At 49.5% G+C, this 23,793-nt stretch overlaps 1 protein-coding gene across 2 annotated transcripts in view; it reads left to right on the forward strand.

Annotated features, from left to right (window-relative positions):
- LOC137562448 (sodium/potassium-transporting ATPase subunit beta-2-like) overlaps positions 1 to 14,265 on the forward strand; it is a 318,007-nt gene extending 303,742 nt beyond the window's left edge. Inside the window, exons 6-8 of one of the 2 annotated variants that reach the window (XM_068273796.1) lie at positions 733 to 759; positions 12,190 to 12,291; positions 13,483 to 14,265. In XM_068273796.1, coding sequence (XP_068129897.1) covers positions 733 to 759; positions 12,190 to 12,291; positions 13,483 to 13,644 — 291 coding nt within the window. In that variant the 3' untranslated portion in view covers positions 13,645 to 14,265. The remainder of the gene's footprint in view (positions 1 to 732; positions 760 to 12,189; positions 12,292 to 13,482) is intronic. The other variant, XM_068273797.1, reaches the window with a different exon arrangement.
- Positions 14,266 to 23,793: the final 9,528 nt, after the last annotated feature.

Consider the following 23,793-nt stretch of genomic DNA (forward strand, 5'->3'; position numbering starts at 1 on the left):
TTCCATTTTATTCTTATTAATCCTGTTAAAATGCATTTATAAAAAAATAATTCTTAGCAAAATGTACCACCCAAAGAAAGCCTGTTTGTCATCTGTCCGTCACCTATCACTTGTCTGCCTATCACCTGTCTATCTATCACCTGTTTGTCATCTGTCCGCCACCTATTACCTGTCTGTCTATCACCTGTCTATCACCTGTCTGTCTATCACCTATTTGTCATCTGTAAGTCACCTATCACCTGTCTGACTGTCATCTGTCACCTGTCTATCACCTGTCTGTCTGTCACTCGTATGTCACCTGTCTGTCATCTGTCACCTGTCTGTCATCTATCTTTCACCTGTCTGTTTGTCATCTGTCTGTCACCTGTCATCTTTCACCTGTCTGTCATCTATATGTCTGTCACCTGTCTGCCTGTCATCTGTCTGTCACTATCTATCACCTGTCTGTCAGCTGTCTGTCACCTATCACCTGTCTGCCTGTCATCTGCTGTCACCTGTCCATCACCTGTCCGTCTGTCACCTGTCTGTCACTCGTATGTCACATGTCTGTCATCCTTCACCTGTCTGTCATCTATCTGTCCCCTGTCTGTTTGTCATATGTCTGTCACCTGTCTGTCATCTGTATGTCTGTCACCTGTCTGCCTGTCATCTGTCTGTCTGTCACCTGTCTCCTGCCTGTCACCTGTCTGTCACAAATCTCAGACTGTCTCTGTGTCTCTTTCTTGACTTCAGGGGCTAAAATCTGCTCTAAATGACACGGTAAGAGGTGACACCTATAGAAGGCCCAATAGAAGCTATATAGAGACCTGCTGAAACCTCAGACTCTGCAATAGACACTCATAGAAGCTATATCCCTGCTGCTAGAGGAGGCTGGAGTCATCATATAGGAGGCTGCTAGAGGAGTCATCATATAGGAGGCTGGAGTCATCATATAGGAGGCTGCAGTCATCATATAGGAGGCTGCTAGAGGAGGCTGGAGTCATCATATAGGAGGCTGCTAGAGGAGGCTGGAGTCATCATATAGGAGGCTGCTAGAGGAGGCTGGAGTCATCATATAGGAGGCTGCTAGAGGAGGCTGGAGTCATCAAATAGGAGGCTGCTAGAGGAGGCTGGAGTCATCATATAGGAGGCTGCTAGAGGAGGCTGGAGTCATCATATAGGAGGCTACTAGAGGAGGCTGGAGTCATCATATAGGAGGCTGCTAGAGGAGGCTGGAGTCATCATATAGGAGGCTGCTAGAGGAGGCTGGAGTCATCATATAGGAGGCTGCTAGAGGAGGCTGCAGTCATCATATAGGAGGCTGCTAGAGGAGGCTGGAGTCATCATATAGGAGGCTGCTAGAGGAGGCTTGAGTCATCATATAGGAGGCTGCTAGAGGAGGCTGGAGTCATCATATAGGAGGCTGCTAGAGGAGGCTGCAGTCATCATATAGGAGGCTGCTAGAGGAGGCTGGAGTCATCATATAGGAGGCTGCTAGAGGAGGCTTGAGTCATCATATAGGAGGCTGCTAGAGGAGGCTGGAGTCATCATATAGGAGGTTGAAGTCATCATATAGGAGGCTGCTATAGAAGGCTGCAGTCATCATATAGGAGGCTGGAGTCATGATATAGGAGGCTGCTAGAGGAGGCTGGAGTCATCATATAGGAGGCTGCTATGGAAGGCTGCAGTCATCATATAGGAGGCTGGAGTCATCATATAGGAGGCTGCTAGAGGAGGCTGGAGTCATCATATAGGAGGTTGGAGTCATCATATAGGAGGTTGGAGTCATCATATAGGAGGCTGCTAGAGGAGGCTGGAGTCACCATATAGGAGGCTGCAGTCACCATATAGCAGGCTGCTAGAGGAGGCTAGAGTCATCATATAGGAGGCTGCTAGAGGAGGCTGGAGTCATCATATAGGAGGCTGGAGTCATCATATAGGAGGCTGGAGTCATCATATAGGAGGCTGCTAGAGGAGGCTGGAGACATCATATAGGAGGCTGCTAGAGGAGGCTGGAGTCATCATATAGGAGGCTGGAGTCATCATATAGGAGACTGCTAGAGGAGGCTGGAGTTATCATATAGGAGGCTGCTAGAGGAGGCTGGAGTCATCATATAGGAGGCTGCTAAAGAAGGCTGCAGTCATCATATAGGAGGCTGCTAGAGGAGGCTGGAGACATCATATAGGAGGCTGCTAGAGGAGGCTGGAGACATCATATAGGAGGCTGCTAGAGGAGGCTGGAGACATCATATAGGAGGCTGCTAGAGGAGGCTGGAGTCATCATATAGGAGGCTGGAGTCATCATATAGGAGGCTGCTAGAGGAGGCTGGAGTTATCATATAGGAGGCTGGAGTCATCATATAGGAGGCTGCTAGAGGAGGCTGGAGTTATCATATAGGAGGCTGCTAGAGGAGGCTGGAGTCATCATATAGGAGGCTGCTAAAGAAGGCTGCAGTCATCATATAGGAGGCTGCTAAAGAAGGCTGCAGTCATCATATAGGAGGCTGCTAGAGGAGGCTGCAGTCATCATATCGGAGGCTGCAGTCATCATATAGGAGGCTGCTAGAGGAGGCTGGAGTCATCATATAGGAGGCTGCTAGAGGAGGCTGGAGTCATCATATAGGAGGCTGCTAGAGGAGGCTGGAGTCATCATATAGGAGGCTGCTAGAGGAGGCTGCAGTCATCATATAGGAGGCTGCTAGAGGAGGCTGGAGTCATCATATAGGAGGCTGCTAGAGGAGGCTGGAGTCATCATATAGGAGGCTGTTAGAGGAGGCTTGAGTCATCATATAGGAGGCTGCTAGAGGAGGCTGGAGTCATAAAATAGGAGGCTGCTAGAGGAGGCTGGAGTCATCATATAGGAGGCTGCTAGAGGAGGCTGCAGTCATCATATAGGAGGCTGCTAGAGGAGGCTGCAGTCATCATATAGGAGGTTGGAGTCATCATATAGGAGGCTGCTATAGAAGGCTGCAGTCATCATATAGGAGGCTGGAGTCATGATATAGGAGGCTGCTAGAGGAGGCTGGAGTCATCACATAGGAGGCTGCTATGGAAGGCTGCAGTCATCATATAGGAGGCTGGAGTCATCATATAGGAGGCTGCTAGAGGAGGCTGGAGTCATCATATAGGAGGTTGGAGTCATCATATAGGAGGCTGCTAGAGGAGGCTGGAGTCACCATATAGCAGGCTGCTAGAGGAGGCTGGAGTCATCATATAGGAGGCTGCTAGAGGAGGCTGGAGTCATCATATAGGAGGCTGCAGTCATCATATAGGAGGCTGGAGTCATCATATAGGAGGCTGCTAGAGGAGGCTGGAGACATCATATAGGAGGCTGCTAGAGGAGGCTGGAGTCATCATATAGGAGGCTGGAGTCATCATATAGGAGGCTGCTAGAGGAGGCTGGAGTTATCATATAGGAGGCTGGAGTCATCATATAGGAGGCTGCTAGAGGAGGCTGGAGTTATCATATAGGAGGCTGCTAGAGGAGGCTGGAGTCATCATATAGGAGGCTGCTAAAAAAGGCTGCAGTCATCATATAGGAGGCTGCTAGAGGAGGCTGCAGTCATCATATAGGAGGCTGCTAGAGGAGGCTGGAGTCATCATATAGGAGGCTGGAGTCATCATATAGGAGGCTGCTAGAGGAGGCTGCAGTCATCATATAGGAGGCTGCTAGAGGAGGCTGGAGTCATCATATAGGAGGCTGCTAGAGGAGGCTGGAGTCATCATATAGGAGGCTGCAGTCATCATATAGGAGGTTGGAGTCATCATATAGGATGCTGCGAAAGAAGGCTGCAGTCATCATATAGGAGGCTGGAGTCATCATTTAGGAGGCTGCTAGAGGAGGCTGGAGACATCATATAGGAGGCTGCTAGAGGAGGCTGGAGTCATCATATTCCTATATGATGACTCCAGCCTCCTCTAGCAGCCTCCTATATGATGTCTCCAGCCTCCTCTAGCAGCCTCCTAAATGATGACTCCAGCCTCCTATATGATGACTGCAGCCTTCTTTCTAGGCTGCTAGAGGAGGCTGGAGTCATCATATAGGAGGCTGCTAGAGGAGGCTGAAGTCATCATATAGGAGGTTGGAGTCATCATATAGGAGGCTGCTATAGAAGGCTGCAGTCACCATATAGGAGGCTGCTAGAGGAGGCTGGAGTCATCATATAGGAGGCTGCTAGAGGAGGCTGGAGTCATCATACAGGAGGCTGCAGTTATCATATAGGAGGTTGGAGTCATCATATAGGAGGCTGCTAGAGGAGGCTGGAGTCATCATATAGGAGGCTGCTAGAGGAGGCTGGAGTCATCATATAGGAGGCTGCTAGAGGAGGCTGGAGTCATAATATAGGAGGCTGCTAGAGGAGGCTGGAGTCATCATATAGGTGGCTGCTAGGGGAGGCTGGAGTCATCATATAGGAGGCTGCTATAGAAGGCTGGAGTCATCATATAGGAGGCTGGAGTCATCATATAGGAGGCTGCTAGAGGAGGCTGGAGTCATAATATAGGAGGCTGCTAGAGGAGGCTGGAGTCATCATATAGGAGGCTGCTAGGGGAGGCTGGAGTCATAATATAGGAGGCTGCTAGAGGAGGCTGGAGTCATCATATAGGAGGCTGCTAGGGGAGGCTGGAGTCATCATATAGGAGGCTGGAGTCATCATATAGGAGGCTGCTAGAGGAGGCTGGAGTCATCATATAGGAGGCTGCTAGAGGAGGCTTGAGTCATCATATAGGAGGCTGCTAGAGGAGGCTGGAGTCATCATATAGGAGGCTGCTAGAGTAGGCTGGAGTCATCATATAGGAGGCTGCTAGAGGAGGCTGGAGTCATCATATAGGAGGCTGCTAGGGGAGGCTGGAGTCATCATATAGGAGGCTGCAGTCACCATATAGGAGGCTGCTAGAGGAGGCTGGAGTCATCATATAGGAGGCTGCAGTCACCATATAGGAGGCTGCTAGAGGAGGCTGGAGTCATCATATAGGAGGCTGGTAGAGGAGGCTGGAGTCATCATATAGGAGGCTGCAGTCACCATATAGGAGGCTGGAGTCATCATATAGGAGGCTGCAGTCACCATATAGGAGGCTGCTAGAGGAGGCTGGAGTCATCATATAGGAGGCTGCTAGGGGAGGCTGGAGTCATCATATAGGAGGCTGCAGTTACCATATAGGAGGCTGCTAGAGGAGGCTGGAGTCATCATATAGGAGGCTGCAGTCACCATATAGGAGGCTGGAGTCATCATATAGGAGGCTGCAGCCACCATATAGGAGGCTGCTAGAGGAGGCTGGAGTCATCATATAGGAGGCTGCTAGGGGAGGCTGGAGTCATCATATAGGAGGCTGCAGTCACCATATAGGAGGCTGCTAGAGGAGGCTGGAGTCATCATATAGGAGGCTGCAGTCACCATATAGGAGGCTGCTAGAGGAGGCTGGAGTCATCATATAGTAGGCTGGAGTCATCATATAGGAGGCTGCTAGAGGAGGCTGGAGTCATCATATAGGAGGCTGCTAGAGGAGACTTGAGTCATCATATAGGAGGCTGCTAGAGGAGGCTGGAGTCATCATATAGGAGGCTGCTAGAGGAGGCTTGAGTCATCATATAGGAGGCTGCTAGGGGAGGCTGGAGTCATCATATAGGAGGTTGGAGTCATCATATAGGAGGCTGCTAGAGGAGACTGGAGTCATCATATAGGAGGCTGCTAGAGGAGACTGGAGTCATCATATAGGAGGCTGCTAGAGGAGGCTGCTATAGAAGGCTGCAATCATCATATAGGAGGCTGCTATTGAAGGCTGCAGTCGTCATATAGGAGGCTGCTATAGAAGGCTGCAGTCATCATATAGGAGGCTGCTATAGAAGGCTGGAGTCATCATATAGGAGGCTGCTAGGGGAGGCTGGAGTCATCATATAGGAGGCTGCAGTCACCATATAGGAGGCTGCTAGAGGAGACTGGAGTCATCATATAGGAGGCTGCTAGGGGAGGCTGGAGTCATCATATAGGAGGCTGCTAGGGGAGGCTGGAGTCATCATATAGGAGGCTGCAGTCACCATATAGGAGGCTGCTAGAGGAGACTGGAGTCATCATATAGGAGGCTGCTAGGGGAGGCTGGAGTCATCATATAGGAGGTTGGAGTCATCATATAGGAGGCTGCTAGAGGAGACTGGAGTCATCATATAGGAGGCTGCAGTCATCATATAGGAGGCTGCTATAGAAGGCTGCAGTCGTCATATAGGAGGCTGCTATAGAAGGCTGCAGTCATCATATAGGAGGCTGCTATAGAAGGCTGCAGTCATCATATAGGAGGCTGCTATAGAAGGCTGGAGTCATCATATAGGAGGCTGCTAGAGGAGGCTGGAGTCATCATATAGGAGGCTGCTATAGAAGGCTGGAGTCATCATATAGGAGGCTGCTATAGAAGGCTGGAGTCATCATATAGGAGGCTGGAGTGTTTAATTGACTGTCCTGGGGGAGGGGTGACCCACACTTAAAGGCAATCTTAAGTATCAAAGATATGGCCAAATAAAGGTATTGCCTTAAAGCTTGAGCAAAGTGCATCATTTTGTCACAAAAAACGCCACTGTAGAGTAAATATTTCTTATTTTATCTTCAGGTTTCACTTTTAAAATATATTCAAAACAGCGTGGCTGGCCGGAACTACTTCCGGGTCACCAGCGATTGTTGCGGTGATGCTGTACTCTTATGTACTCACTCGTGCACAGCTTCATCGCTGGCACTTAACAAGGCAGGGCACAGCAACAATGATGCCAAATACTGCACAGTGGGATGCAAAAGTTGGGGCAACCTTGTTAATGATTTTCCTATATAAATTGTTAGTTGTTATAATAAAAATGTCAGTTAAATATATCATATAGGAAACACACACAGTGATATTTGAGAAGTGAAATGACGTTTATAGGATTTACAGAAAGTGTGCAATAATTGTTTAAATAAAATTGGGCAGGTGCATAAATGTGGGCAAAACCTTGTTAACTACCTGTCCAAAACCTTTACAACTAATTACTGGAACTGAAATTGGCTTGGTAAGCTCAATGACCCCTGACCTACATACACAGGTGAATCCAATTATGACAAAGGGTATTTAAGGGGGGCAATTTTAAGTTTCCCTCCTCTTTTAACTTTCTCTGAAGAGTAGCAACATGGGCGTCTCAAAACAACTCTCAAATGACCTGAAGACAAAGATTGTTCAAAATCATGGTTTAGGTGAAGGATACAGAAAGCTGTCTCAGAGATTTCAGGTGTCTATTTCCACAGTTAGGAACATATTGAGGAAATGGAAGACCACAGACTAAGTTCAAGTGAAGGCTCAAAGTGGCAGACCAAGAAAAATGTTGGATAGACTGAAGCGACAATTGGTGAGAACAGTCAAAATCAACCCACAGACCAGCAACAAAGACCTACAACATCATCTTGCTGCAAATGGAGTCTTGTGCATCGTTCAACCATTCGGCGCACTTTACACAAGGAGATGATGTATGCGAGAGTGATGCAGAAGAAGCCCACAGCACAAACAGAGCTGCTTGAGGTATGCTAAAGCACATTTGGACAAGCCAGCTTCATTTTGGAATAAGGTGCTGTGGACTGATGAGTTATTTGGGCATAACAAGGGGCGTTATGCAAGGAGGAAAAACAACACAGCATTCCAAGAAAAACACCCGCTACCTACAGTAAAATATGGTGGTGGTTCCATCATGCTGAGGGGCTGTGTGGCCAGTGCAGGGACTGGGAATCTTGTCACAGTTGAGGGACACATGGATTCCACTCAGTATCAGCAGATTCTGGAGACCAATGTCCAGGAATCAGTGACAAAGCTGAAGCTGCGCCGGGGCTGGATCTTTCAACAAGACAACGACCCTAAACACTGCTCAAAATCCACTAAGACATTCATGCAGAGGAACAAGTACAACGTTCTGGAATGGCCATCTCAGTCCCCAGATCTGAATATAATAGAAAATCTATGGTGTGAGTTAAAGAGAGCTGTCCATGCTCAGAAGCCATCAAACCTGAATGAACTAGAGATGTTTTGTAAAGAGCAATGGTCTAAAATACCTTCAACCAGAATCCAGACTCTCACTGGAACCTACAGGAAGCGTTTAGAGGCTGTAATTTCTGCAAAAGGAGGATCTACCGTATATACTGGCGTATAAGACGACTTTTTAACCCCTAAAAATCTTCTGAAAAGTCGGGGGTCGTCTTATACGCCAGATGTCAGTCAGGAGGGTGCCGGGTGCCAGGCAGAGTTGTAAATAGCGAACTTATGGTGCAGTCCCCTGGTTAATAGATCGCATTCTCCGCCTAATTGCTCCTTGCGAGCAGCCGCTCGCACGGGTGCAGTGCCTCTTCCGGGGTCACCTGACTGGTGATGCGTGCGCTCCACTGATGACGCTCATAGAACAGATTGCCGGGCTCTTCCATGAGCGTCATCAGTGGAGCGCACGCATCACCAGTCAGGTGACTCCGGAAGAGGCACTGCACCCGTGCGAGCGGCTGCTCGCAAGGAGCAATTAGGCGGAGAATGCGATCTATTAACCAGGGGACTGCACCATAAGTACGGTATTTACAACTCTGCCTGGCACCTGGCACACTCACTCACACACAGGGGTAGTCTTATACGGCGAGTATACCCCAAACTGTATATTGTAAGAGGAAAAGTTGGGGGGTCGTCTTATACGCCCAGTCGCCTTATACGCCAGTATATACGGTACTAAATATTGATTTCATTTCTTTTATGCACCTGCCTAATTTTGTTTAAACAATTATTGGGCACCTTCTGTAAATCCAAAAAACTTCATTTCACTTCTCAAATATCACTGTGTGTGTCTCCTATATGATATATTTCACTGACATTTTGTATCTTAACAACGAACGATTGATACAGGATTGATACAGGAAAATCATGACAATTAACAAGGTTTCCCAAACTTTCGCATATATATATATATATATATATATATATATATATATATATACATACATATAAGTGGGCGTGCACGAGAGTGTGCGTGTCACCAGGGTCCAAGAGCTTGCGCGGCTCAGGAATTGTAGCATAGCTGGCGGCATCAGGACCCAGCGCAGGAGGGAGCTTCATACTGATTACAATCCTGGGTCATTCGGGGACAGGACTGGAGGGTGGATTGCCAGCCAATGGAGGGCTGCATTGCAGAACAGACACCACTGTGTCTTCACAGACTCCATTAACCACTTTGGTACCAGCAGCCTCTGCCCCCTTAAGGACCAGAGGCTGCTGGTACACTAAAACGCAGCATACCGACAAATCGCCACAAAAATCCACTGCTCCCGCCAGTCACGCCGCTCTGTCCCCGCCGCAGGCTGCTCTCTCTGCCGTCTCTATGACAACAGAGCCCTGTGCGCCGGTCAGGGGCCACTTTCATTGGCTCCTGACCCTGTCACTCAATGTAAGCCAATAGGATTGGCTTATAGTAATGACAGGGCCAGGAGCCAATAGGAACGTCTCCTGCCCGGCTCACAGCGCTCTGCCGACATAGAGGCGGCAGGGCAGCACATTGCGGCGGGTAGAAATCGGCGAGAGCGGCGGGAACGGGCGGGGACATGCAGTGAATGGGACGTAGAGCTTACGTCCGGTCAGAAATGCAGCGCCCCCCGCCCGACGTAGATTTATACTGCGTCAGTCCGAAATTGGTTAATATATTATATGTTTAAAAAAAACCTGTTTTGGCTTTAAGTGCCTCTTTACCTTCCTGTCCGGGGGAAGGGAGGGGGTGTGACCATGTTTAGCCACTTGCTGCACAATCGTGGCTTGAAAACTTCATCAGAACAAGTTCCAGGGCTATAAATGTTCATCTGCAGCTGCGGACATACTTTTTAATATGTATGTCAAGAGGGTATATTACTGTTATTTTCTAATTTATGAGCTTGTAATTAGTGATGGATAGGGATGGTCGCTGGATTCCGCGGAAGGAGGAGGATTCCCGGAGGGAGGAGGGTCTCGTCTTCCAGGGAATTGTAGGATTTCAAAAGCCAGCTTACATACCTTGGCCGAGAATCGCACCCAGGTCTAGTGCTTGGTAGGCAGCTCTCTTCACCACTATACCACCACCAACACTACATGCTGAAGCTGGCCTAGCATGTACCATTATGATATATCCAAGAGAAAAATGAGCTTGCTTAGGGATTTGTAGGATGTCAAAAGCCAACTCACATACATTGGCCAGGAATCGAACCCAGGTCTAGTGCTTGGTAGGCTGCTATTCTAACCATTATACCACCAACACTACATGCTGAAACTTCTTGGAGCAGACTTACTTCCACATACATCCCCATAAAATCAAGTCTTTGTGGTTGGATATATCATGATGGTACATGCTAGGCTGGCTTCAGAATGTAGTGTTGGTGGGGGTATAGTGGTAAAGAGAGCTGCCTACCAAGCACTAGACCTGGGTTAGATTTCTGGCCAAAGTATGTAAGCTGGCTTTTGAAATCCTACAATTCCCTGGGAGGAAGACGAGGGAGGGAGGGAGGAAGGACTAAGGGAACAGTCAATAGGTTCTATGGGCTACCATTTAGCATAAAAAGGGTCCATTTGCGATTATTTTAATTTTTCTGCCAGAATCCGGAATTCAACACACACAAGCAATAGAACACAGCAGTACATGCATCCAGCTACATTTAAAAGTGGTCAGCAGGTGCTCGTCAGCCAATCAGGATGCACTGTCATACACCCTTTACCTGCCATACCACATCTAGCAGCCATTAGCATTCAGGTGGGAGGCTTCAGTTGGACGCCATCGCAAGATTGCGTCGCTAGCAGGACCGCTCCGTGCAGGCATCCCTCCCACAGGGGTCCCTCCCTAACCGCTCACCTGTCCGCCATGAATTCCAGAATCCGGAATGCAGCGGAATTTCACAACAATCCGGCAGAATTTTCATAGCGACGGAATTCAGCGCTGGCGGAATCCGCAAATTCCGGTGGAACGGAATTTGCTCCTTCCGATCATCCCTAGTGATGGACGCAAAACTGAAAAAATGCACCTTTATTTCCAAATAAAATATTGGCGCCGTATGTTGTACTAGGGAAATATTTTAAATGTAGCAATAACCAGGGCAAACGGGCAAATAAAATGTGTGGCTTTTATTAACAGTAGGACGTTTTATTTTAAAAATTATAATGGCTGAAAACTGAGAAATAATGATTCTTTTTCCATTTTTTTTTATTATTCCCATTAAAATGCAGTTACAATAAAATAATTCTTAGCATAATGTACCATCCTAGGAAAGCCTAATTGATGGCAAAAAAACAAGATCTGGATCATTTTGTTGTGATTAGCAGTGATTAAGTTATTGGCGAAAGAAAGGGAGGAGCGCTGAAGGGTTAAAATTGCTCTGGTCCAAGAAGGGAAAAACCCCTCAGTGGTCACACCATATAAAAGGATACATTCAAAATCGATGCCTGGAGACTTGGGCGCAGGATACAGCCGGTATGGCTTATCCTGCTGCTGCACAAGTTCCCAGCGGCGGTAATTACTATTCCCCCTCTAGGTTGACGGGGATAGTGGGAAATGATGTGAGGCCCGGTGCACACCAAGCGTTTTTGGTAACGTTTTCAAAACCGCTGCCGCCTGTGAAAAGGCTTGGCTGAAGTATCTCCATGGGATGGTGCACACCAGCGGTTTGAGGGTTTTAGCAAACCGCAAACATGGCTCTTGAACCATAATTGCGGTTTGCAGATGCGTTTGTGCCTCAATGTAAAGTATAGGAAAAGCTCAAACCGCTCTGGAAAATGCCAGATCAGAGCGGTTTTCCAGGCGTTTTTGTTACAGAAGCTGTTCAGTAAAAGCTTTACTATAACAATATATGAAATCTGCTGCACAAAAACGCTCCAAAAAACGCCAGGCATGTTTAGAAAACCTCTCTGCACATGCCCAGAATCGCTCTGAAATCTGCTTCACAACCCGCTAGCGTTTTGCAGATCTGCTAGAAGTTTTTGGTGTGCACTGGCCCTAATTCTGCTTCCAGCTATTTACAGTGTTTTATATGTAACTTCAGCTCTGTCTTCTGATGGCGCCGAAGTTACTCGCTGTGCACTGCTATAGCTGTAATTCCTATTACAACCTATGGTGGCGCCAGCTGCACACAAATCTCCTGCGCTGGAATAACACAGCTCAATATAATAGTTGTGTGTTTTACACTAAGTGACAATATAATAATCATCATTATGACTTTGCAGAACGACCAGGCCCTCGGCCCGCGGGTCTATTTCCCCAGCACAAGCGCTAACCTGGGCAGCCTAGATCTAATGTATTTCCCTTACTACGGAAACCGGGCACAGGTAAGTGATAACTCCTCCCACTATCCTCCCATCCCCATGACTCCTCCCACTAACCTCCCATCCCAGTCACTCTGCCCTCTACCCTCCCATCTTATCAACTCCTCCCTCTATCCTCACATCCCCATGGCTCCTCCCTCTACCCTCCCATCTTATCAACTCCTCCCTCTATCCTCACATCCCCTTGACTCCTACGTCTATCCTTCCATCCCCATAACTCCTCCCTCTATCCTCTTATCCCCATGACTCCTCCCTCTATGCTCATCCCTTTGGCTCTTCCCTCTACCCTCCCATCTTATCAACTCCTCCCTCTATCCTCACATCCCATTGACTCTGACGTCTATCCTCTTATCCCCATGACTCCTCCCTCTATCCTCTCATCCCTTTGGCTCTTCCCTCTACCCTCCCATCTTATCGACTCCTCCCTTTATCCTCACATCCCCTTTACTCCTCCCTCTATCTTCCCATCCCCATAACTCTTCCCCCTATCTTCCCATCCCCATAACTCTTCCCCCTATCTTCCCATCCCCATAACTCCTCCCTCTATCTTTCCATCCCCATGGCTCCTCCCTCTACCCTCCCTCCTTCTATCCTCCAATCCCAAGCATGTGAAATGGATTCTGTACATATACCACTGAATGGGATGTGTGCACTGTGTGCAAAGTGTCACTGCATAATACTGCATTCGTGTTTGCCGCATAATACTGCATTTGTGTTTGCCACATAATACTGCATTAGTGTTTGCCACATAATGCTGCATTCCTGTTTACTGCATAATACTGCATTCGTGTTTTCCGCATAATGCTGCATTCATGTTTACCACATATTACTGCATAATACTGCATTCGTGTTTTCTGCATAATACTGCATTAGTGTTTGCCACACAATACTGCATTAGTGTTTGCCGCATAATACTGCATTTGTGTTTGCCGCATAATACTGCATTCATATTTACCGCATAATACTGCATTCATGTTTTCCACATAATACTGCATTCATGTTTACCACATATTACTGCATATTACTCCATTCGTGTTTACCACATATTACTGCATTTGTATTTGCGGCATAATGCTGCATTCATGTTTGCTGCATAATGCTGCATTCTTGTTTGCATCCATTCTTATATTTACACATCATTTGTGGACTTTCTGCTATCTTCAGCCTTCTTCATACTTTCTTATTTTCTTGCAGAAGAATTACACACAGCCTTTTGTAGCGGTGAAGTTTCTGAACGTGACGCAGAACATGGACCATTATGTAGAATGTCGCGTCAATGCTGCCAACATCAACAATCATGATGAACGGGACAAGTTCCAAGGACGAGTCATCTTCCGACTGCGACTTGATTCCTAGAAGATGAGGCCTGGAGAGGCAATCAGAGGTCCAGAAAGGAAAGAACATCTCCCAGATCTCCGTTTTCTTGTCTCGGGATCTAGAATGACTAATCATGGCCTCTTAGCTGGAGACTTTCCCATATACAGTGCCAGCCTGGAGGAGCAGATCCAGAGGTCCATGTCCATGACCTGGAACATGCCACCACTGCCTCCCTACAGCTTTCTATACATGAAGGATGCAAACATTGCTATGTTTCTAAGAGATTTTTATATTTACATTTAGAGTTTCCTGTGTTTTTCTGACAATGACAGCAGAACTCCAGTAGTCTATACTGCCCCTTTCTAGAGAGCTTCTTCCCACCTATAGGGCAAATTCCTTCACTTCCTGTTGCTGCTGAACATGCAGGAAATGTATCCTGTCCTGTGGAAATCTTCCTAGGTCTCATAGCTCAAGCTTTGGCTTCTACTTTCTGTAAACGTTTCACCTGAAGTTCATGGTTACGCCTCATCCTGTTTCTCTGTCTCCCCCTCATACATGAGACCACCAGGCTCTCCACTGTTTATGTATATAACATATTTAATGTGCTCTCATTTTCAGCTTGTAAAATCAGCAACTGTCAATAAAGCTTTGTTTTTCTTACCCGCTTTCTTAATTTAGGGATCTTTAGAAATGTTGAGTCCTGTAAAAGTATAAAAGTATTTAGAGATTTCACAATGTAGTCATCACAGTCAGATATGAAGTATGAGACCATGTGTGTATATATATATATATATATATATATATATATATATATATATATATATATATATCATACCTCCCAACATTTTAAATCTAAGAATCGGGACACTTAGGCCACAACCCTACTGCCCTCACCACACTGTCCTGTGTAGTGCAGCTAGACAGTCAGCTATACACTGTAAGGGCCCTTTTCCACCTGCAATCGCTAGCGTTCATGCTGAACGCTAGCGATTGCTGAATCGCAAAACCGGCGATTCCCCCGACTGCATAGCAAAATCGCTGCAATTATCGCTCCGCCGCGCGTTCGCGTTCCCGACAAAAGCGAATCGCGGTAGTGGAAATGACCTACCGCGATTCCTATGTTAAAAAGCAAACCGTAGCGATTGTAAAATCGCTAGCGGTTTGCGGTTTTGCGATTCAGCCAGCGCAAGTGCGCTGGTGGAAAAGGGCCCTTAAATAAGTCCAATAAGCGGAGGAATCTGCTTCTTGACTGAGATTCTCTGGACTTTATTGTCTTTCCTTGTTTACTTTCATTGTGAGACTGCAATACAACACAAATCGGATATATATCAGTATATATAGTACAGAAATATACAGCCTACATCTAGCTATCTAATGCATACACCTCTAACTCACACAATGCTAATACAGAGGCCTACTTACAGACAATTCCATTGCCAGGCTTGTTGGGAAGGACAGATGCTTCTCACTGAGAAACTAAGATGGAGACTGGGCGGGGCCTTACACCATCCTGTTCAATCTACATCATTTCCTGTTGCTGGCTAGAAGATATTATGCAAAGACTGCTTACAAAAAACAACCACTAAAGGGCAGCAGATAAGCTATCATAAATTATAATACTACTAGCTGGATGCCCGGCATTGCCTGGGTATGTATTTGGCTAGTGTTGGCTCTGCCCACTTTTCCTAACCCTAACACACGATTACTTAATGACCAAGTATGTGAGCCTTGCGGTTTTTGGCATCAATAATTTGCAATCAAAAATAAACTTAATCTGATTGGCTGTGGCTCCACCCCTTTTCTGAATTTGAACCCCAATCACCCAATGGCCAACTGTACCAGGTAGAGGTGATTAACAGTGTAAGAATGGCAGCAATTAAATATTCCCCTGAAAAATCAATAGGTGGATTTTGATTGGCTTTTATAGGCTCCGCCCACTTTTCTGAATATTAATCCCAGTCACCCAGTGACCAATTGTGCAAAGTTTGAGAACCATACCATTAATAGTGTAAGAATGGCTGCAGTTTACATTTGCACAATGAAATTTGTATTTTTCTCCACCCACTTATTTCCTAACATTGTTCAGGTATGTATTTGGATGGTGTTGGCTCCGCCTACTATTTCTAACCCTAACACACAATTACTCAATAACCAAGTTTGTGAGCTTTGCGGTCTTTTGGCTGTTTGTGGCTCCACCCCTTTGTCTGAATTTGAACCCCAGTCAACCAATGACCAACTGTACCAGGTTTAAGGCTTGTGCCATTAACAGTGCAAGAATGGCAGCAATTACATATTCCCCTTAAAAATCAATAGGTGAATTTTGATTGGCTTTTGTAGGCTCCACCCACCTTTCTGAATATTAATCCCAGTCACCCACTGACCAATTGTACAAAGATTGAAAACCCTGCCATTAACAGTGTAAGAATGGCTGCTGTTTACATTTTCCAGGTAAAATTTGTATTTGTCTCCGCCCCCTTTTTGGTTATGGGAATAAAAAGTATCCTATACTTTATTCCAGGTAATGTACTATGTGTGTGCCAAATTTCATTCACATCCGTTCAGCCGTTTTTGCGTGATCCAGTAACAAACATCCAAACTTTCCCATTTATTATATTAGTAGGATTAGTAGGATTGTCTCTGCTGAAATGCAATGAAGGCAGCACAATGTGACTTCTCTATGTGAAAACGTGGCTTTTCAAACACAATTTTTCTGTTTATGTGAGCTTAAACATCCATGTTATTCCTCAGTAGACGATGACCTTCAATGGCTAAACACACAAGTTTTTTTTCCCTGCATGTAAAAATGCCACTAACAAAGCTACGTTGTTGGGCGAACTTGCATACGGAAAAACAAGACATTTTCTGCAATGTGCAATCTATTGAACCACAAGTGTACACTTGTACTGCTTGTTAGCAGTACACACGCTCTCTGGCTGGGGCTGGGATATGGCCACCACTGGCTGGAGGTGACATAAGGTGACAGCAGGCTCCTGGTGACACATCCTGTACAGAGATATATTGGGCTGGATGTTGGGGGTGCACACACTCTCTGGCTGGGGCTGGGATATGGTCACCACTGGCTGGAGGTGACATAAGGTGACAGCAGGCTCCTGGTGACACCTCCTGTACAGAGATATATTGGGCTGGATGTTGGGGGAGCACACACTCTCTGGCTGGGGCTGGGATATGGCCACCACTGGCTGGAGGTGACATAAGGTGACAGCAGGCCCCTGGTGACACATCCTGTACAGAGATATATTGGGCTGGATGTTGGGGGAGCACACACTCTCTGGCTGGTCCTGGGATATGGCCACCACTGGCTGGAGGTGACATAAGGTGACAGCAGGCTCCTGGTGACACATCCTGTACAGAGATATATTGGGCTGGATGTTGGGGGAGCACACACTCTCTGGCTGGGGCTGGGATATGGCCACCACTGGCTGGAGGTGACATAAGGTGACAGCAGGCTCCTGGTGACACATCCTGTACAGAGATATATTGGGCTGGATGTTGGAGGTGCACACACTCTCTGGCTGGGATATGGCCACCACTGGCTGGAGGTGACATAAGGTGACAGCAGGCTCCTGGTGACACATCCTGTACAGAGATATATTGGGCTGGATGTTGGGGGAGCACACACTCTCTGGCTGGGATATGGCCACCACTGGCTGGAGGTGACATAAGGTGACAGCAGGCTCCTGGTGACACATCCTGTACAGAGATATATTGGGCTGGGTGTTGGGGGAGCACACACTCTCTGGCTGGGGCTGGGATATGGCCACCACTGGCTGGAGGTGACATAAGGTGACAGCAGACCCCTGGTGACACATCCTGTATAGAGATATATTGGGCTGGATGTTGGGGGAGCACACACTCTCTGGCTGGGGCTGGGATATGGCCACCACTGGCTGGAGGTGACATAAGGTGACAGCAGACCCCTGGTGACACATCCTGTACAGAGATATATTGGGCTGGATGTTGGGGGAGCACACACTCTCTGGCTGGGGCTGGGATATGGCCACCACTGGCTGGAGGTGACATAAGGTGACAGCAGGCTCCTGGTGACACATCCTGTACAGACATATATTGGGCTGGATGTTGGGGGTGCACACACTCTCTGGCTGGGGCTGGGATATGGCCACCACTGGCTGGAGGTGACATAAGGTGACAGCAGACCCCTGGTGACACACATCCTGTACAGAGATATATTGGGCTGGATGTTGGGGGAGCACACACTCTCTGGCTGGCCCTGGGATATGGCCACCACTGGCTGGAGGTGACATAAGGTGACAGCAGGCTCCTGGTGACACATCCTGTACAGAGATATATTGGGCTAGATGTTGGGGGTGCACACACTCTCTGGCTGGTCCTGGGATATGGCCACCACTGGCTGGAGGTGACATAAGGTGACAGCAGACCCCTGGTGACACACATCCTGTACAGAGATATATTGGGCTGGATGTTGGGGGAGCACACACTCTCTGGCTGGTCCTGGGATATGGCCACCACTGGCTGGAGGTGACATAAGGTGACAGCAGGCTCCTGGTGACACATCCTGTACAGAGATATATTGGGCTGGGTGTTGGGGGAGCACACACTCTCTGGCTGGGGCTGGGATATGGTCACCACTGGCTGGTAGTGACATAAGGTGACAGCAGGCTCCTGGTGACACATCCTGTACAGAGATATATTGGGCTGGATGTTGGGGGTGCACACACTCTCTGGCTGGGGCTGGGATATGGTCACCACTGGCTGGAGGTGACATAAGGTGACAGCAGGCTCCTGGTGACACATCCTGTACAGAGATATATTGGGCTGGATGTTGGGGGAGCACACACTCTCTGGCTGGGGCTGGGATATGGCCACCACTGGCTGGAGGTGACATAAGGTGACAGCAGGCCCCTGGTGACACATCCTGTACAGAGATATATTGGGCTGGATGTTGGGGGAGCACACACTCTCTGGCTGGGGCTGGGATATGGCCACCACTGGCTGGAGGTGACATAAGGTGACAGCAGACCCCTGGTGACACATCCTGTACAGAGATATATTGGGCTGGGTGTTGGGGGAGCACACACTCTCTGGCTGGGGCTGGGATATGGCCACCACTGGCTGGAGGTGACATAAGGTGACAGCAGGCCCCTGGTGACACACCCTGTACAGAGATATATTGGGCTGGATGTTGGGGGAGCACACACTCTCTGGCTGGGGCTGGGATATGGCCACCACTGGCTGGAGGTGACATAAGGTGACAGCAGGCTCCTGGTGACACATCCTGTACAGAGATATATTGGGCTGGATGTGGGGGGTGCACACACTCTCTGGCTGGGGCTGGGATATGGTCACCACTGGCTGGAGGTGACATAAGGTGACAGCAGGCTCCTGGTGACACACCCTGTACAGAGATATATTGGGCTGGATGTGGGGGGTGCACACACTCTCTGGCTGGGGCTGGGATATGGCCACCACTGGCTGGAGGTGACATAAGGTGACAGCAGGCTCCTGGTGACACATCCTGTACAGAGATATATTGGGCTGGATGTTGGGGGAGCACACACTCTCTGGCTGGGGCTGGGATATGGCCACCACTGGCTGGAGGTGACATAAGGTGACAGCAGGCTCCTGGTGACACACATCCTGTACAGAGATATATTGGGCTGGGTGTTGGGGGAGCACACACTCTCTGGCTGGGGCTGGGATATGGCCACCACTGGCTGGAGGTGACATAAGGTGACAGCAGGCCCCTGGTGACACATCCTGTACAGAGATATATTGGGCTGGATGTTGGGGGAGCACACACTCTCTGGCTGGGGCTGGGATATGGCCACCACTGGCTGGAGGTGACATAAGGTGACAGCAGACCCCTGGTGACACATCCTGTACAGAGATATATTGGGCTGGGTGTTGGGGGAGCACACACTCTCTGGCTGGGGCTGGGATATGGTCACCACTGGCTGGAGGTGACATAAGGTGACAGCAGGCCCCTGGTGACACACCCTATACAGAGATATATTGGGCTGGATGTTGGGGGAGCACACACTCTCTGGCTGGGGCTGGGATATGGCCACCACTGGCTGGAGGTGACATAAGGTGACAGCAGGCTCCTGGTGACACACATCCTGTACAGAGATATATTGGGCTGGATGTTGGGGGAGCACACACTCTCTGGCTGGGGCTGGGATATGGTCACCACTGGCTGGAGGTGACATAAGGTGACAGCAGGCTCCTGGTGACACACATCCTGTACAGAGATATATTGGGCTGGATGTTGGGGGAGCACACAATCTCTGGCTGGGATATGGCCACCACTGGCTGGAGGTGACTTAAGGTGACAGCAGGCTCCTGGTGACACATCCTGTACAGAGATATATTGGGCTGGGTGTTGGGGGAGCACACACTCTCTGGCTGGGGCTGGGATATGGCCACCACTGGCTGGAGGTGACATAAGGCGACAGCAGACCCCTGGTGACACATCCTGTACAGAGATATATTAGGCTGGATGTTGGGGGAGCACACACTCTCTGGCTGGGATATGGTCACCACTGGCTGGAGGTGACATAAGGTGACAGCAGGCCCCTGGTGACACACATCCTGTACAGAGATATATTGGGGTGGATGTTGGGGGTGCACACACTCTCTGGCTGGGGCTGGGATATGGCCAGTGGCCACCACTGGCTGGAGGTGACATAAGGTGACAGCAGGCCCCTGGTGACACATCCTGTACAGAGATATATTGGGCTGGGTGTTGGGGGTGCACACACTCTCTGGCTGGGGCTGGGATATGGCCACCACTGGCTGGAGGTGACATAAGGTGACAGCAGGCCCCTGGTGACACACATCCTGTACAGAGATATATTGGGGTGGATGTTGGGGGTGCACACACTCTCTGGCTGGGGCTGGGATATGGCCACCACTGGCTGGAGGTGACATAAGGTGACAGCTGGCCCCTGGTGACACATCCTGTACAGAGATATATTGGGCTGGGTGTTGGGGGTGCACACACTCTCTGGCTGGGGCTGGGATATGGCCACCACTGGCTGGAGGTGACATAAGGTGACAGCAGGCTCCTGGTGACACACATCCTGTACAGAGATATATTGGGCTGGTTGTTGGTGGTGTACACACTCTCTGGCTGGGGCTGGGATATGGCCACCACTGGCTGGAGGTGACATAAGGTGAAAGCAGACCCCTGGTGACACACATCCTGTACAGAGATATATTGGGCTGGATGTTGGGGGAGCACACACTCTCTGGCTGGGGCTGGGATATGGCCACCACTGGCTGGAGGTGACATAAGGTGACAGCAGGCCCCTGGTGACACATCCTGTACAGAGATATATTGGGCTGGATGTTGGGGGTGCACACACTCTCTGGCTGGGGCTGGGATATGGCCACCACTGGCTGGAGGTGACATAAGGTGACAGCAGGCCCCTGGTGACACATCCTGTACAGAGATATATTGGGCTGGATGTTGGGGGTGCACACACTCTCTGGCTGGGGCTGGGATATGGCCACCACTGGCTGGAGGTGACATAAGGTGACAGCAGGCTCCTGGTGACACACATCCTGTACAGAGATATATTGGGCTGGATGTTGGGGGAGCACACACTCTCTGGCTGGGGCTGGGATATGGTCACCACTGGCTGGAGGTGACATAAGGTGACAGCAGACCCCTGGTGACACACATCCTGTACAGAGATATATTGGGCTGGATGTTGGGGGTGCACACACTCTCTGGCTGGGGCTGGGATATGGCCACCACTGGCTGGAGGTGACATAAGGTGACAGCAGGCTCCTGGTGACACATCCTGTACAGAGATATATTGGGCTGGATGTTGGGGGAGCACACACTCTCTGGCTGGGGCTGGGATATGGCCACCACTGGCTGGAGGTGACATAAGGTGACAGCAGGTTCCTGGTGACACATCCTGTACAGAGATATATTGGGCTGGATGTTGGGGGAGCACACACTCTCTGGCTGGGGCTGGGATATGGCCACCACTGGCTGGAGGTGACATAAGGTGACAGCAGGCTCCTGGTGACACATCCTGTACAGAGATATATTGGGCTGGATGTTGGGGGTGCACACACTCTCTGGCTGGGGCTGGGATATGGCCACCACTGGCTGGAGGTGACATAAGGTGACAGCAGACCCCTGGTGACACATCCTGTACAGAGATATATTGGGCTGGGTGTTGGGGGAGCACACACTCTCTGGCTGGGGCTGGGATAGGGCCACCACTAGCTGGAGGTGACATAAGGTGACAGCAGGCTCCTGGTGACACATCCTGTACAGAGATATATTGGGCTGAATGTTGGGGGAGCACACACTCTCTGGCTGGGATATGGTCACCACTGGCTGGAGGTGACATAAGGTGACAGCAGGCTCCTGGTGACACACATCCTGTACAGAGATATATTGGGCTGGGTGTTGGGGGAGCACACACTCTCTGGCTGGGGCTGGGATATGGTCACCACTGGCTGGAGGTGACATAAGGTGACAGCAGGCTCCTGGTGACACACATCCTGTACAGAGATATATTGGGCTGGATGTTGGGGGAGCACACACTCTCTGGCTGGTCCTGGGATATGGTTACCACTGGCTGGAGGTGACATAAGGTGACAGCTGGCTCCTGGTGACACATCCTGTACAGAGATATATTGGGCTGGATGTTGGGGGAGCACACACTCTCTGGCTGGGATATGGTCACCACTGGCTGGAGGTGACATAAGGTGACAGCAGGCCCCTGGTGACACATCCTGTACAGAGATATATTGGGCTGGATGTTGGGGGGTGCACACACTCTCTGGCTGGGATATGGCCACCACTGGCTGGAGGTGACATAAGGTGACAGCAGGCCCCTGGTGACACATCCTGTACAGAGATATATTGGGCTGGGTGTTGGGGGTGCACACACTCTCTGGCTGGGGCTGGGATATGGCCACCACTGGCTGGAGGTGACATAAGGTGACAGCAGGCCCCTGGTGACACACATCCTGTACAGAGATATATTGGGGTGGATGTTGGGGGTGCACACAGTGGCGTAGTTAAGGAGCTGTGGGCCCTGATGTACGTTTTACAATGGGGGCCCCCCCAAGCACTCTATACATAACAATTGATACGACGCACCAAAACCTGCCAAAGGCAACTACAGTCTCAGAGGTGCAAGAAGGGGATGGGGAACAGGCTGTTAATGATTACCACTATTCAAAGTATCTATAAAAGTAATAATTATGAGCACAGGATCAATAGAGAGCTAATTCTGTAGTTGAGGCAGGATCCTTCGGGGCCCCTCTGGCCCAAGGGCCCCGATGCGGTCGCTACCTCTGCAACCCCTATTGCTACGCCCCTGGGTGCACACACTCTCTGGCTGGGGCTGGGATATGGCCACCACTGGCTGGAGGTGACATAAGGTGACAGCAGGCCCCTGGTGACACATCCTGTACAGAGATATATTGGGCTGGGTGTTGGGGGTGCACACACTCTCTGGCTGGGGCTGGGATATGGCCACCACTGGCTGGAGGTGACATAAGGTGACAGCAGGCTCCTGGTGACACACATCCTGTACAGAGATATATTGGGCTGGTTGTTGGTGGTGTACACACTCTCTGGCTGGGGCTGGGATATGGCCACCACTGGCTGGAGGTGACATAAGGTGAAAGCAGACCCCTGGTGACACACATCCTGTACAGAGATATATTGGGCTGGATGTTGGGGGAGCACACACTCTCTGGCTGGGGCTGGGATATGGCCACCACTGGCTGGAGGTGACATAAGGTGAAAGCAGACCCCTGGTGACACACATCCTGTACAGAGATATATTGGGCTGGATGTTGGGGGAGCACACACTCTCTGGCTGGGGCTGGGATATGGCCACCACTGGCTGGAGGTGACATAAGGTGACAGCAGGCTCCTGGTGACACATCCTGTACAGAGATATATTGGGCTGGATGTTGGGGGTGCACACACTCTCTGGCTGGGGCTGGGATATGGCCACCACTGGCTGGAGGTGACATAAGGTGACAGCAGGCCCCTGGTGACACATCCTGTACAGAGATATATTGGGCTGGATGTTGGGGGAGCACACACTCTCTGGCTGGGGCTGGGATATGGCCACCACTGGCTGGAGGTGACATAAGGTGACAGCAGGCCCCTGGTGACACATCCTGTACAGAGATATATTGGGC

This window comes from Hyperolius riggenbachi, chromosome 3 (genome assembly GCF_040937935.1).
Source record: "Hyperolius riggenbachi isolate aHypRig1 chromosome 3, aHypRig1.pri, whole genome shotgun sequence".
Classification (NCBI taxonomy): Eukaryota; Metazoa; Chordata; class Amphibia; order Anura; family Hyperoliidae; genus Hyperolius; species Hyperolius riggenbachi.